We start from the raw sequence: 17,095 nt of genomic DNA, 5'->3' as shown, positions 1-17,095 counted from the left end.
TAGAATAATATACTACTTTTCCCCCCTCTTTTGTGTCTTTTGTTTTCTTTAGCCTTCTTTAAAAATTCTTTTTTTCTTTTCCTTCTTCCTTTTCTTTTTATCAAGTTTCTAGTTTTACTCAATGACAGCTGTCAACACTGACTGATTTTTAGCCCCAGTTTATTTTATATTTAAAACATTGATTTTTTTATCTGGATATATAGAATTAGTTGTCATTTATCATAGGTGCACTGACACTATTTGTTACTTAGTGCTTAAAAATTATCAAGAAAGGTTGAGAAAACTCTTTATCTAGGAAGTAGCTATCGGCTCAGTTCCAAGTGATAGACTCTGATTTCATTCTTTAATTTTTTATTATTTGTTATGAGAAAAGTAGAGAGAACACAGACAAACCCACTCCTAAACCCATCAGTTTTCAAGATTTTGTTATACTTGCTTTATTTATGCCTCTCTTCACCACTCCTTTGTTTTTGACTGAAGTATTTAAAAGCAATCAGTCAATACAATTTTATCAATGTCATTGTCACATTCAACAAGTTAACAGTGGTGTTTTAGCCCTTAGTTTGAGTAAGATAACCATTCCCTATCCAGGTTTCTCAGTTGTGTCAAAAATGTCTTTTACAGTTGCTTTCTTCAAATCAGGATTCAAGCAAGGTTCTCTTATTACAGTTGGTTGTTATGTGTGTTAGCTTATCTAAAGGGCTTGATTAGGTTCTAGTTCACCTTTTTGCTAGGATATTTCCTAGGTGATCAGAGCACTTAATTTTGCAGTACATCGGGAAATGTGTGACTGCTGGCTGTCTCACTTCTAGTGATCAGTGGGTTTGATTCAAGCGGCTACAGCCAGACCCCTTCATTGTAAACCTCTTTATCAACCTTACATCACGTTCATCCATTACATCTGATCATCCATTAACGATTATTGCCTAAATTGGTTAATTTGTTGCAGGCTCAATCCCCAGTAGGGGGTGTGCCGGAGGCAGCCAGTTGATGTTTAGCTCTCACATTGATGTTTCTCTCTTCCTCTCCCTTTCTCTCTCTTTAAAAAAACAGTAAAAAAAATCTTTGAAAAAAATGCAAAATGATGATTTTTATAATTTTATAATTATTTCACATTTATTAAGCTATAATCTTACACAAAGAACTTCATCAATTGGTCTACTTTATTTATGCTGAAATACATTTTATACATCAAAGGCCAGATATATAAATCAACCCTTGTAGTTATCAGTTTTTAAAGGAAGGAATTGGTGCCCACTTACTTTCAATGACCAGTGAGTATACTTCCATTATTAATAGCATTTTAGTGGATGCGTTTAATTAGAGTAATATATTTCTTAATAGGGAAAAGAAACACATATATTGTGAACTTAAAAGTAGCATATACATATGTACATAGTAGGTTCTATAGAAGTTATTTTGTGTCCTGTGTCCTTATAAAAAGTGACAAAGATATTACCCGTATTTTACACATGTATGTACTTATTGATACTCAGAATTTATGTAATTTGCTTAAAGTTGCAACTAGTAAGTAGGACAGCCATTTTTAAAACCCACTTTATGAAACTTAGAGCCTCAGTATGCTTTCTACTGTATTCCTTCCTCCCTTTGTTAGCAGTTAAACTCAAGTTGGCAGCATTAAGTAGGAAAATTTCACGTCTAAAAACAATCACTTTTGTCTTTCTCTTCTTAATGTTGAGACTTGACAGGAAAATGAGTAGAACAAGCCCAATAAGGCCATGGGCATGTTTTGTCTTATATGAATACTTATCTGCCCAGAACTGGTAGCAAACAGCTAATTTGCCTCTTTGGTACTTTAGAACTACCTATTTGCTATTCCTTTTCCTCTTGAGTAATACCTGCTTTTTTCATAAAGTATTTGTGTCTCTTTGAACATCATGGTGTATTGTTGGGCTTTTAGGGGCTCATAAAATACTGGTTTGATAGTAAAAGAAGCAGAAATGAGTGATAGTGAGTTTTTCTTAAATGATAAAAGGTTGCAGAATATGTAACAAAATCCAGTATAACAGGAGCTGAAAAAAGCTAAAAGTCAGAAGCAAAAACTACTGCAAATTGTCTCATGTTGTATATGCCATTCATGAGGTATGAATTCTCATTTTTTCCATAAGAATTGAATTTTGGGAATTTGGGAATTGTAGGAATATCCAAACTTTCTCTGCTAGAATGTGATGATGTTGGTTGATTTATATTCTTGAATTCACAATTTCATGTAATTACTATTGTGAAGCATGTGCAGAGGCATTCCTGAGACAGATCTAATTATTCTCAACTCTTACACCACCATGAAAGTTACATAGTGAGTGATGAATATGCAAGAATTATTGTGTATTTATATTATATGGTGAAAAGAGAACTGAATTAGGAATTGGTAGACATGGATTCAAGTCTAGGCTCTGTCCTTTTTTTCCTTATAAATTAAAGGGATTGTGAAATTCCTACCACTTCTAAAATTGTATGGTTTTTTTAAAGTAATTTTTAAATGTCTTATAAAAGTTGTACTCCACTAAACATAATCTTTCTTCTCCATAAGGGTGTGTTACTACTACAGGCACTAACAAGAAGCAATGGAGCAATCCAGAAAATTGTTGCTTTTGAAAATGCTTTTGAGAGACTACTGGACATTATTACAGAGGAGGGCAACGGTGATGGAGGTACAATATGAAAAGATTGATTTGAAAAGATTTTTTTTTGTACTCACTGAATTATTCACTTCTAGAAAATACAATTGGAGGGAGAAATGAGGATTCTTACTTTATATTCTTTTCTTTCACTATGATGTGTTGTGTATGGATTTCTTTTTATTTACTCTGTTTGATATTTGATAGGCTTCTGGAATCTAGGTCGGTGTCTGTCATCACTTCTGGAAAGTCTCAGCTATATCTCTTCAAATACCACTCTGCCACATTTTCTCCCTTTCTAAACAGATTCAATTCTCTGTCGTCTGATTTAACTCTCATCTATCATTTTACTTTTTCTTCTGTTATGTCCATCTTTCTGTCTCTCCGGGCTTTATTCTGGATTATTTCTTCTGACTTGTTTTCTATTTTAACAATTCTCTCTTTACCTGTATTTAATTTGCTAATAAACGTGTTCATTGTGGTTTTTTCCTCTAGTTTTATTGAGATATAGTTGACATACAGCACTGTATAAGTTTAAGGTGTACAGCATAATGATTTGATTTACATTTATTGTGAAATGATTACCATAATAAGTTTAGTTAACAAACATCCATTGAGTTTTGTTTGTTTTTTATCCTCATGCAAGGATATGTTGTTGGTTTTTTAAAAATTTATTTGAGAGAGAAAGAGAGGGAGACAGACATCGATATGAGAGAGAAATATCACTCAGTTGTCTCCTGTACACACCCTGACTTGGGATCAAACCTGAAACCTAGGTATGTGCGCTGACTTGGAATCAAACCTGCAACCTTTTGGTGTGTGGGATGGCATTCCAGCCACTTGAGCCACCCGGCCAGGGCCATACATTGAGTTTTTCATGTTTCTTTTCTGGAAGTTCTGTTTGGTTCTTTAGTAAACTTGCTGTGTAATTTTTTTTAATATAATTTCCTTTTCTCTGCTGGCATTTTCAACTATCTTTTATTTCTTTGAACATGAGAAACATTTATTTCATAGTCTTTGTCTGATAATCCCAATATTAAGTCTCCGTGGGTCTGGTATTATGGCTCTGCTCATTCTTGTGCCTGGTACAATGTTTTCTGAGTGCATGGTTATCTTTGACTATGTGTTGTGTTGTACTTAGCAAAATTATTTCTAGGAATTGAAGCCTAGGATGAAGGTAATTTCTTTCAGAGAAAACATACGTTTGTTTCTGCCAAGCCTTGGTGCAGTTTAATCCAGATTCAAGACTTGAGATTTCCTAGACCACTCAGGCAGTGCAAACCAAGGCTGCAAGATCTGTGAGGACTAGTTAACTCTTAGTTATTCTCACCCTGAAATAAAGCCCTTTGAAGTCTCAACTTACTAGGTAGAGAGTTTTCTATTTGATTTCCTTCCACCTTGTGTATGCTCATGGCTTTGCTTTATTTTTCCTCTGCTTTATGAGACTGTCTACATGAAAGTTTTAGATTTTTTTTAAGATTGAGAAATCTATTCCCAGCCCAAAAGTACTTTATACTTGTTTACCTCTTCAGATATCTATTTTCTCTTCAGTTTTAGCCTGTTCAACTGTCAACTCTTCATTGCTCCAAAGGAGTTTTGTTTTGTTTTTTCCCTTTTGAAAATGAGTTTATTTTTATTCACTGAACTGAGATTAGCCAATAGAATAGTATAGTCCACAGCTGGCTATATGGATCTGGAGGAGAGAGCCAGTCTGGAGATAAATATTTGAGAGCCTGTAGAATACAGATGATAGTTAAAACAAAATTAGATAAGAAAAGATTAGATGTGTCGTTAGGGTAAGTGAAGAATGAGAAGGGAAGTGCTAGGACAGAACCTAAGGTATGCCAATAGTTATGGGATAGTAAAGGAGTAGCAGAGAAAAGAGGCAAGAGGAAAACCACAGTTTTAGAAGGGCCAGGGGAGTAGGTAGCACTGTTAGATGTTGCTGAGCTATCAAACAAAACAAGGGCAGAAATGTATCTATGCAATTTAGAATATGGACATCATTGTGACCTTAGGAAAAGCAGTTGTGTATAGTGTTTGCCTCAGAGTTCAGATTGCAGTCTCAGAGGAGTGAGTTAAAAGTGAAACATTCAGGGGTCAGTCACTGAGTGCATAAATAAATGGAACAATAAATCGATGTTTCTCTTTTGCTCTCTCTCTCTCTCTCTCCCTTCCTCTCTCTCTAAAATCAATAAATAATTATTTTTTTTAAAAAAGAAGTGGGAAAGTAGAATAGTAAGTAAAACTCATACCAGGAATCTGGAAAAGGAAGGGGAGAGAGGTAAATAGGAACTAGAGGTTAACACACTTCGTATTTATGTTCTTAAATTTTTAATTGACATGAAATATTTCAAACACAGAAAACAATAGAAAATAGCATAACACTTGTGCATCTACCATCCAATTCTATTAAATGCTTACATACATTAGATTTTTTTAAAGAAATAAACCACTATAGACAGTTAAGCCCTTTATATAACCATTCTAATACATTCCTCAACCTTTCTTCTCTAAGATCACAATATTCTGATTTTGTTGTTTTTTTCTTCCCATCTGTGTTTTGATACTTCCAATGTGTATTTGTGTGAGTCTGTATACACACACTATACATATATATTCATAAATAATGCATAGTATTATTTTGCAATACATAGTATTATATAGATAGATAAAAAGTGTCCTGCTGAATACAATTTTACATCTTGGTGTTTTTATTCAACATTTTTTTTGAGATTTATTTATGTTGATACATGTTACTCTGATTTATTCGTTTTAAGTGCTGTGTATCATTCTGTAGTATAAATGTACTGTGATCTATTATTTTTTTATTGAGCTGACAACTAGGTTGTATCTGGTTTTTACTAATATAAACTGTTGTGGTCTTTATGTATCTACTTGTATATGAAGTTTCTCTACATTATATACCTGCAAATAGAATTATACTTATTTCATCTTCACCAGATATTGCCAAATGGCTTTTTAAGTGGTTTTATCAATCTATCCACCAGCCATGTTTCCAAGTTTCTGTTTTTTTCACATCCATGTCAATTCTTGTTTGCCAATTTGATGGATGAATGAGATGGTATCTCATTGTGAGATTAAGCATATTTTCATGGGTATGTTTACCATCTTTTTTTTTCTTTGTTTGTCTTTTACCCCTCTGAACTACCTACTTACCCATTTAGTCTAAGACCATTTTTCCTTTTTTGGTTGGTTACCAGGAGTTCTTTATGTATTCTGGATACTAATCCTTTGTTGATTATACATCTTCTAGTCTGTTTATAGTGTTTCTCTTAAAGTGTAAAATTTTAATATAATCACTGTTTTACAATTTATGTTTTTGTGTCTTAAGACATCTATCTCTAACTAAAGGTCATAAAGAGAATTTTTATCATTTTCTTCTACTAAAGACTTTAAAATTTTGTCTTTTACATTTAATTAATATTGATTTTGCATTTGAACAATGGTATGAGGTTTGTAATTAAATTTTCATATGTGTGAAGGTCTGTTTATGAGTTCTCTGTTCTGTTCCAATAGTCTATTTGTCTATCTCTACACCAAAATAACACTCTTAATTGCTTAAGCCTCATAATAGTCTATCTATTAGAATAGAGGAAAAATTTCCTATCTTGGCTCTTTTCAGAATTATCTTAGCATGCCTTTTCTTTTTTGTCCTTTCATTTGAATGGAAGTTGTTTACAGTCAAGCTCTATGAAAATCCCTGTTGAAATTTTGATTGGAAGTATATTGAGTTTACAGATTTAGGAGAATAATCATGTTTACTGTATTAACTTTTCCACCCATAAGCCCTGGGGGGGGGGGTATCTTAATTTATTCAGGTTTTATGTCTTTCAGTCATGTTTTATAATTTTGAGCAAAAGAGTCATACTTTTTTTATTAGATTCATTCTTAGGCATCTTATAGTTTTTGTTACCATATGAATGGGTTCGTTTTCTATTACATTCTCAAATTAGTGGTTACTACTTCATTTTTGTATATTGATCTTCCCTTTTTTTGTTGTTTTTTTAAATTTTTTTTATTGTTGAAAATATTGCAAATGTCCTTTTTTCTCCCCATTGACCTCCTCCACTCTTCCCCCACCCTCTCCCCTCGCTATTGTCAGTGTCCTTGGGTTGTGCATTTATGCATATAAATTCTTTGGTTAATGTCTTCCCCTCCACCCACCCACCCCACCTTCCCTCTGAAATTCGTCAGTCTGATCCATGCTTCCATGTCACTGAATCTATTCTGTTCATCAGTTTATTAAGTTCTTTAGATTCCACATATAAGTGAGATCATGTGATACTTGTCTTTCTCTGCCGGGCTTATTTCACTTAGCTATATATTGATCTTGTATCCAATCAATAAAGATATATTAAAAAAAAAAAAAAAATATGCCCGGCCGGGCGTGGCTCAGCGGTTGAGTGTTGACCTAGGATCGGGCAATTGGGGTTTGATTCCCGGTCAGGGCACATGCTCGGGTTGCGGGCTTGAGGCAGCCGATCAATGACTGTTTCATCATTGATGTTTCTATCTCTCCCTCTCCTTTCCTCTCTCTGAAATCAATAAAGATATATTTTTTAAAAAAAGAAATTAAGGATACACTGACTGAAATGAAGAATAATTTACAGGGAATCAACAGTAGAGTAGATGAAGTTGAGAATCAAATCAGCGATTTGGAATATAAGGGAGTAAAAAAGCACCCAGTCAGAACAACAAAAAAGTATCCAAAAAATGAATCTAGTGTAAGGAGCCTCTGGGACAACTTCAAGTGTACCAACATTTGCATTATGGGGGTGTCAGAAGGAGGAGAGAGCGCTCAAGAAATTGAAAACTTATTTGAAAAAGAATGACAGAAAACTTCCCTAACTATACAAGTCCAGGAAGCACAGAGTCCCAAACAAGATGAACCCAAAGAGGCCCATACCATCAAAATTGAAATGCAAAGGTTAAAGACAAAGAGAAAATCTTAAAAGCAGTAAGAAAAAAGCAGTTAGTTACCTACCAGGGAGCTCCCGTAAGACTGTCAGCTGATTTCTCAAAAGAAACTTTGCAGGCCTGAAGGAATTGGCAGGAAATATTCAAAGTGATGTAAAGCAAGGACCTACAACCAAGATTACCCAGCAATTCTAATTATCATTTAGAATCAAAGGACATATAAAGAGCTTCCCAGACAAGAAAGAGCTAAAGGAGTTCACCACCACCAAACCAGTATTACATGACATGTTAAAGGGTGTTCTTTAAGAAGAAGAAGAAAATATATAAAATATATGAACAATAAAATGGCAATAAATACATATCTATCAACAATTGAATCTAAAAAAATATGCAGAACAGAAACAGACTCATTGATTTTGATAGTTGCCAGGTGGGAGGCGGGCTTGGGGGATGAGTGAAAAAGGTAAAGGGATTAATAAGTACAAATTGGTTGTTACAGGATAGTCATAGGAATGTAAAGCACAGCATAGGGAATATAGTCAGTAATCTAATAACTGTGTATGGTGTCATATGGATGTGAGATTTATTGGGATGATCACTTAGTAAGTTATGTAGTATCTAGTCACTGGGGTATACACCTGAAACTAATATGATACTGTATGTCAACTATAATTGAAAAATTAAAAGATGATTTAAATAAATTTTTTAAAGAGCAAATGAAAAGATAAGCCACAGACAGGAAGAAAATATTTTTAAAACACATATCTGAAAAAGGACTTATATGCAAAATATACAATGAACTCTTTTGAGATTTAACAGTAAACAATCAACCCAATTAAAAAATAGACAAAGTAAACAGATACATTACCAAAGAAGATATATTGATGGCAAACAGCATATGAAGAGATGGTCAAAATTATATGTCATTAGGAAGATGCAAATTAAAACAATGAGATACCAGTACACGCCTATTAAGATGGCAAAAATCTAGAACACTGACAACACCAAAAGCAGGCGAAGATGTGGCACTGCAGAAACTCTCGCTTATTGTTAGTGGGAATGCAAAGTGATACAATCACTTTGGAATACAATTTGGCAGTTTCTTACCAAGCTAAACATTCTCTTATCATTCAATCCAACAATCCTTGGTATTTACCCAAATGAGTGGAAAACTTACATCCACACAGTATTCTGCACATGAATATTTGTAGCAACTTTATTCACAATTGCCAAAACTTGGAAACAACCAAAATGTCCTTCAGTAGGTGAATGGATAAACAAACTATAGGACATTCATACAATGGAATATTATTCCACAATAAAAAGTTAGCAAGACATAGAGGAACCTTAAATGCATATTGCTGAGTTAAATAAGCCCATCTGAAAGGTTTCACACTCTATGACCTAACCAACTGATATCTGAAAATGACAAAACTGTAGAGAAAGTTGCCAGGGATTTGGGGTGGGAGGAAAGATAAATGAATAGGTATAACCCAGGATTTTAAAGCAGCAAAACTGTTCTGTATGATACTGTAATGGCAGATACGTGCATTGTACATAAGTCAATCCATAGAACTATAGAACACAAAAAGTGAACCCTAATGTAAACTATGGTCTTGAATAATGTATCATCATTTGTTCATCAGTCACAACAAATGTGCCACACTAATGCTAAATGATAATACTAGGGAAAACTGGAAGGGAGAGAGTATATGGGAATTCCCTTTATTTGTTGCTCAGTTTTTCTGTAAACCTAAAGCTGCTTTAAAAAATAAAGTCTATTAATTTTTTTAAGAATTGATTCTTGTAGACATAAAGCTTAACTAATAGGAGCAAAAGTATAGGTGTACTCCACAAAGGAGCCTTCTAGCTGTGAGTGTCCAGCATCATCCATATGCTTCACAGAGTGAAATAGAGATCATTGGTTAAACTAACACGTGATAAAGTATAGGTCAGTAGTTGGAGAGCTTCAGCTGTGATAAGTGTAACCTGTCATATGGATGAAACTACACTGGAGAGTGGTATGTTGTAAGCAAAGAAGAAAAAATGGAGAACAGAACCATGAATGATAGGAAGGAAGCCTCAGGAGTGGCCAGAGATCCCTAAGGAAAACCAGGAAAGAGCAAGTGTTTTAGAAACCAAGGGAAGAGGGAGTTTCAAGGAAGAGACAGTGTCTAGCGCTTCTTAGAAATTAAGATATGGTTAATTCATTCAACAAATATTTAATAGTGACCTACTATGTGTACACCTGGTATCTTGTCTCTGTCTTTGCTGAGGCTACAGAGTAGGTGACTGTATCCTAGTAGGGCATTCACAAATTCTTCTCTTCATGAATTATAATCGGTGGAGAAGGCAGGTACTACATCAAAATAAAAGGAGCAGGCTACTGTGCAAGCATGTAGCTAGTGATGCTAACTAACCTAGTCATTGGGTCTTGGTAATTATTCCTGAAGAAATTGTTTAACCTGGGATTTGAAGAAAATATTTGAATTACGTAGGTAATTCATATGTGCATAGTTGAACATAGAAGTCAAGAGATCATTAGAGGACCTGAGAAAGAGCACACAGATTGTGGCCCTCAGGAGTCAGAGCAAGCTGTCTACCTTGCCATACTGAAGAGATGTTGAACATGGAGATTTTTCTTCTTTTTCTTTTAATGTTCAGAGATTGTATTTTCCTTCAGGTTTTATCAGCCTTTACACTTCCATTTTACATTCTTTCCTCAGGTATAGTAGTGGAAGATTGTCTGATTTTGCTCCAAAACTTGTTAAAAAACAACAATTCCAATCAAAATTTTTTTAAAGAAGGCTCATATATTCAACGTATGAAACCTTGGTTTGAAGTTGGAGATGAAAATTCTGGCTGGTCTGCACAGAAAGTAACGAATCTGCACCTAATGCTACAGGTATACTGAACTTAGACATAAATGTGAGAATTTTGACAGTGATCCTTTCAAAGAAAAGCAAACTGCTCATGTTTGATAAATTCAGGATACTCAGTAGATTTCAAATGGGTTTTTTAAAAATTTCCTTTTAATATTGAGATTGATCCCCTTCACCCCTCTACACACACACACTCGCACGCACACACACACATCACTCAGCTTCAATAATTACTACATCTGGCATTTGTTTGTTTTTGTTTTTTTTATTCCCCTCTCTTGCCCTGCAGGATTATTTTAAAGCAAATGCAAACATACAGTTTCCTGATGAGTTTTACAACAGAGGATAGTTGGTTATGGTGTTGATTTGCATTTTTAAAATGTGCATTATTCAATTAAGGCTCTGATATAAATTTTAATATTCAGAATATTAAGTTTAACAAATTCATTCAGTAAGGATTTACTGAGAGCCAGGCACTGAATGCTAGGAAGTAAATGATAATGTCCCTGCCCCCAAAAATTGATAGTCTGAGTTTTAAGTCCAATACAAGTTAAATGGACAAATCACCTCTAATTTTATTTAAGCTTTATGGTCATAGTAAATAAAAGTGAAGACAGTAGGACCCCAAGTTATTTCTGCATCAGAGAAAATTATTTAGTTCTTTGAAGGATTTAACTCATTCCTTTACTGAATTCCCCTACTCCAAACACTTAAGTTTAGACCTCCTCCGGTGAGTCTTATGGGTCTTTGAATGTCTCTGAATTGTGCCTGCATCTGTGAAGGTATGTTCCACAAAACTATATTTTTAATCTCTCTAGTAATTAGAGTCCTAATATTGTTGCATTCCCTGGAGTTGCCTATATAGGTTTGATTGATAAATAGGGTCACCATATACCTGTTTGCCAGAACAGTATTCATTTTGTAATTACTCACAGTGTCATCTTTTGCTTCAAGTGTACCGATTTGGATAATAGAGTTACCAAAATTATTTAGTTACCCTATCTAGAATATGCCTAAACACTGAAAATATTTTACAGGAGAACATGGGCAGAATCTTTCTATTTATACTCCCAACTTCATCATTTCTATTTTCACATGTCACTATTACACATTTCAAAACTTTATTAGTTTTGTTTGTTTAATATATCTTTATTGATTTCACAGAGAAGAAGGGAGAGGGGGAGAGAGAGAGAGATAGAAACATCAATGGTGAGATAGTCACCATTGATGGGCTGCCTCCTGCACGCCCCCGACTGGGGATCAAGCCCACAGCCTGGGCATGTGCCCTGACCGGGACTCAAACTGTGATCTCCTGGATCCTAGGTCGACGCTCAACCGCTGAGCCACGCCACACCGGGCAAGACTTTGTTAGTTTTTTATGATTTTTTAGAAATAGTGTCCCAAGTGGTAAGCTTGATATCTTTGCCCAACACTGCTTTCTTGATAAAGGAAATTGCTCTAGAAAAATAATTTTCAAAATGTGATTAGAGATGGTGAAGGGATCGATGATGTGCAAAGACTTACATTTTCACTGACGGGAAATGTATCAACTGCTTGAGGCGCCTGCTCGTGTGTTATAGTTTAGGGTACTATGTGAAGAATTATTTTTGAAGACAGTGTCACTGTGTAAAAAATAAAGGACTCTTTAACCCCCCACCATTTAGAATAGGGTGTGGCACGTAAAGAGGAAACTACAGCCCTGGCTGGGTGGCTCAGTTAGTTGGAGCATCGCCCCATACACCAAGTGGTTTGGGGTCGATTCCTGGTCAGGGCACATACCTAGGCTATAGGTTCGATCCCTGGTTGGGCTTGTATAAGAAGCAACCCATTGATGTTTCTCTCTCCTCTCCTCTTCCTCTCCCTCTCCCTCTCCCCCTCCCCTCTCCCTTCTCCCCTCTCCCCTCCCCTCCTTCCCTTCTTCTCCCCTCTCCTTCCCCTCTCCCTTCCTCTCTCTGAAATTAGTCAAAAAAAGAAAAAGAAAATATAAAAAGTGAATAAACTAACTAGATACTAATCTTGAAGAGCATAAATTTCAAAATAAAGAAACTGAGTTTAATTCACTTTCATATATTCTCTGCCTCAAAGATTGAGTAGTTGATGCATTCATGACCTCACAGGCCACAGGTTATCTTCTGCCTTTCACTCTATTAGAATGTTCTTTCTTTATAGCTATATTCAGGGTTGCTTGTATTTCAGGCAAATGAAAATGCATGGTAAATGATGATAAACAATACTATTTGGATAGATACACCCTAACTGGAATTATTCGTTACAGTTATAATCATGATGGAATTCCAGGCCACTAAAAGTTGAAATTGATGTGCTTGAGGATATTTCATTCAAATTTTGCAGATTAAATTTGGGAGAAGCATCTTTTTGAATTTTTTTAGTCATAAAACATCTTAATTTTTTTTGGAATGATAGTTTAATGTGTAGCTTTGCCTCTTCTCCCTACAGGAATCCCTTCTCTGCCATTTTAGGACAGATACTACCAGTGACCCTCAGAAAGCTCATTACCTTATGAGAGAATCTTTTTCATTATTGAGTAGTTCTAATTATTAAAAACTTAATGAAACACCAATCAGAAAGAACATATACACCCCTATATTTATGGCAGCATTATTTACAATAGCTAAGATCTGGAAACAACCCAAGTGTCCATCAGTAGATGAGTGGATAAAAAAGCTGTGGTCCATTTACACAATGGAATACTATGTGGCTGTAAAAAAGTAACATCTCTTACCCTTTGCAAGGGCATGGATGGACCTGGAAGCCATTGTGTTAAATGAAGTAAGCCACTCAGAGGAAGACAAATATCACATGATCTCACTTCTATGTGGAATCTAATGAACAAAATAAACTGACGGCAAAATAGGTCCAGAGGCATGGATGCATGGAACAAACTGATGGAACTCAGAGGGGAGTAAGGTGGGGAGGACAGGAAGAGATTAACCAAAGAATTTATATGCATATATGCATAGCCCAAGGGCACAGACAATAGTGTGGTTAAGGCCTGGGGTGGAGTGGGAGCTGTGTGGAGGGAAGAGGGGGAGGGGAGAAAATAGGGAACATGTGTAATAATGCCAACAATAAAAAACAAACCTAAAGAATGAAATCCTGACACATAATACAACATGGATGAACCTTGAGGACATACTAAGTGAAAAAAAACAGTTACAAAAGGACAAATACTGTAGAGTTCCACTTGTATAAGGTACCTAGAGGCATCAAAATCACATACAGAAAACAGAATGGTGGCTGCCAGAAAGGCAGAGGGTGGGAGTGGGGATGGGAAATTGGTGCTTAGTAGGTACAGAGTTGCAGTCAGGGGTGATGGAAAAGCTCTGGAGAGGAATCATGGTGACGGCTGCCCGACTATGTGAATTACTTAATGCTACTGAACTGTACACTTTAAAATTATTGAAACAGTAATTTTTATGTTATGTATACTTTACCACAAGAACAAAATTAATTAAAAACAAAGCAGAAAAATAAAACTTAATCCGTACAATGAGCCAAAATCTGCTTTCTTATCCTTTTAGTACTCCCTTTTTTTTCAACCATTCTTCCTACTTTTCTGTCATCTAGAAATTTGATAATTACCTTGTCTGTATTTATTTCATCAATAAAGATATTGTTGATTTTGTTGGGTTTAATAATGGCTTGACAGCTGTGTTTTCAAAAATCCATATCAGAGATACTTATAGAAATATTTGTGGGAGAAATAACATATAGCTTGATATTTGCTTGTAAAAAATTTTTTACGTGTAACCCTAAAACCTCTCTTTATTAATCAACCCTCTTAATAAAGTATTATCATAAATATCTCATTTATCCTGTTACACAAGATTTTATACACACATACACATATAACTAATTTTAAAAAGCAAGCTATATCTAAAATTATGTTGAAGATGTAACTGTGCTGAATACTTGTTTGGGGTGATGTTTTTTGTGTTTCTGAAATTTCCTGTTTAAGTTCAAACTAATCATAGGATCCAAATTAGGGACTTAATTATCATTAACAAGCAATGAGGCCGCCCCTTGCCTAGTGCATGAATCTTCTGCCATGTCTCCAGTTGATAGTTTTACCCTCTCTTTAAATATTTCCAGTTTAGGATGAGTTTAACACACCTCAACCCATTCTGTTTTCAGACCTGCTCTATAATTAGGTTGTTCATCCTTACTTCAGTAAGAAATCTTAGTTTGATAAAATACTACTCTATTACCTATTCATTCATTTGTTGAATATGGACTGTGTTACAAATACTGTGCTTTTTGTTTGGGATACAAAAATAGCTGAGGTAGTTTCTATGGGAGTTCACAATCACTTGAAGGAGACAAATTTAACACTAATGTATAATATAACAACTATTGCCATTATAGCAAAACAGAAAGAGCACCCAGACCTGGCTGGGCAGGTGAGGGAGTCCTTCACATAGATTTTTTTTGTTCCTGTAGATTAAATTTGCCTTAAGACTTTTCGAAAGTTTTTGATCTTTAAAAGACAAATTTTGTTTTCTCTTTCTTTCCTAGCTTGTTCGTGTCCTGGTATCTCCCACCAACCCTCCTGGTGCTACCAGTAGCTGCCAGAAAGCCATGTTCCAGTGTGGCTTATTGCAGCAGCTCTGCACTATCCTAATGGCTACTGGAGTTCCTGCTGATATCCTGACTGAGGTAAACTGAATGAAGGCAGGGACTGCTCTGTGGAAGTGGAAATCCTAAGAATTATTAGAAAGAATTAAATGTCAGCCTGAAGGAAAACAGTAATAGTTAACTATTTTTATATGTTAAATTTATTATTGAGTCTACTAAATATAATTAGTATAGTGATGACAGTATCAATTCCAAAGGGTGGATTCATTCCTCAAGTTTAATAATAATGTATAAATAATGTTAAAGCTTAGAAGATCTCTCATTAATTTTATTGTGTTCAAAAGGTGTGAACAGTATGATTTATGTTTTCGATTTTGAGAACAATATAACTTAGTCAAGTAAGACTTGAGTCTTAAGTAGACTTACTCATACAATAGTAAATTCTTTTTCCCTGACATATGGCATTTTCTATTTCCTACCTTTTAAGAAAAAGAAGTTAATGGGAAGAAAAGAAAGATTTAAGTTTAAAGTATCTTTTTATTCTTCTCAATACATGCACATTAAAAGCACAGATAATAATAAAAGTTTTGTAACAAAATCAGCTGTCTTCGGCCTTACTCCTCGGTACGTTAAGTCCCGCTACCCCCCTGTATAACCCTCCCACTTTACTTCCTCTTGTCACCCCGGTAATTTAATTTAATAATCAGGGTTTATAGTTTTACCACTATATTTATACTGTTCCCTGCTAAGCCAAACAGAGCCCTATATATTTTTTTTAATATCCCTTGCTCTTGTCTGTATTATAATAGTGTCCTTTTTTTCACTTCATTGGTTTTCTGTGTGTCATAATAATTTTCTGGTATGCATGTTAATACCGTGATATGCTTAATACATCGTTCCCTGTCACAAACCTTTTTCTGGAAGCCTTCCATCACCCACTCTAATACGGACTGGTTATTCTCTACTTCTAATGCACAGCAGCTCCTGTCCTGGACTTGCATTCACCATTCCTCCTAGGATTTCCTTTTATTACCTCTCCCTTGACTTAGATTAGATTCCTCAGTTACGGATTCCATGTATTTTTCCCTCCCCCTCATTTCATTATCTTATTTTACTTAACTTCTTGAAAAGGGATAAATGGCAAAAGAATATGTTTTTAGTTCTGTGTTATTCCTCTAGCTTCCGAGTTAATTTGAAGTCTGACTAGGTATAGAATTCAGAATTGGAAAGTACTAACACTCAGCTTTCAGAACATTACTCTAGTGTTGCGAAGTCTGAACCCATTTTCACTCTTAGTCCTTGTTATAGAGCCTGCTTTTTCTCTCTAAAACTTTTGGGATCTTTATTTACAGTTTTCTGAAATTTACTGATGATGTGCTGTACTGCAGACCTTGTTTTCCTCTATTTGAAAGGGCCCTTTCAAGCCAGAGACATGTCCTTCAGCTCTGAGGATGTCTTTTGTATTCCTTGATAATTTCCCCTTTTCTGTTTTTGCAACTCTATTAATAGGTTGTTGGACTTTCTGGACCTAGTTTGTTTTTTTATTCTATTTTTTTGGAGACTTTTTTCAACTTCATTCTTAAATTGAATTTTTAATTTGTTACATTTTAAATTTGTTCTCTGATCTTATTTTAAAGCACCATTGTTTTGTAAAAATAGATTCTATCTCTTAGGGGATTTTATTAATTTTAGTTTTAGTTTTTTGAGGTTTTAAATGTATGTGTTATTTTTAATTGGAGAACTACACTTAATTTTTAAAAATGTTATCTCAAAGAAGTATTGGAAGATTATATGCTGTCACCAGTTTTTTTTGGTGTCTGAATTTTGGCATTGAAAAGTAAAGCAGAGATATAACAGTTTCTTCTTTTAAAAACAGATTTCCTTCCTTGACTTACTTTCTCTAAATTATTTTTCCCCTTTCATAGACCATTAATACTGTATCAGAAGTTATTCGAGGCTGCCAAGCAAACCAAGACTACTTTGCTTCTGTAAATGCACCTTCAAACCCACCAAGGTAGGAAAAAAAAATGTTGAGAT

General features: G+C 34.9%; 1 protein-coding gene across 2 annotated transcripts in view; it reads left to right on the top strand.

Annotated features, from left to right (window-relative positions):
- USO1 (USO1 vesicle transport factor) overlaps window positions 1-17,095 on the top strand; it is a 74,747-nt gene that overhangs the window by 36,286 nt on the left and 21,366 nt on the right. For both annotated transcript variants that reach the window (XM_016207551.2, XM_016207549.2), the window contains exons 8-11: window positions 2,552-2,672; window positions 10,307-10,485; window positions 14,999-15,139; window positions 16,984-17,072. In XM_016207551.2, coding sequence (XP_016063037.1) covers window positions 2,552-2,672; window positions 10,307-10,485; window positions 14,999-15,139; window positions 16,984-17,072 — 530 coding nt within the window. The remainder of the gene's footprint in view (window positions 1-2,551; window positions 2,673-10,306; window positions 10,486-14,998; window positions 15,140-16,983; window positions 17,073-17,095) is intronic.

This window comes from Miniopterus natalensis, chromosome 1, assembly GCF_054644295.1.
Source record: "Miniopterus natalensis isolate mMinNat1 chromosome 1, mMinNat1.hap1, whole genome shotgun sequence".
Classification (NCBI taxonomy): domain Eukaryota; kingdom Metazoa; phylum Chordata; class Mammalia; order Chiroptera; family Miniopteridae; genus Miniopterus; species Miniopterus natalensis.
Note: the sequence above shows the minus strand (reverse complement) of the source record. Positions and strands in the feature narration are given on the sequence as shown.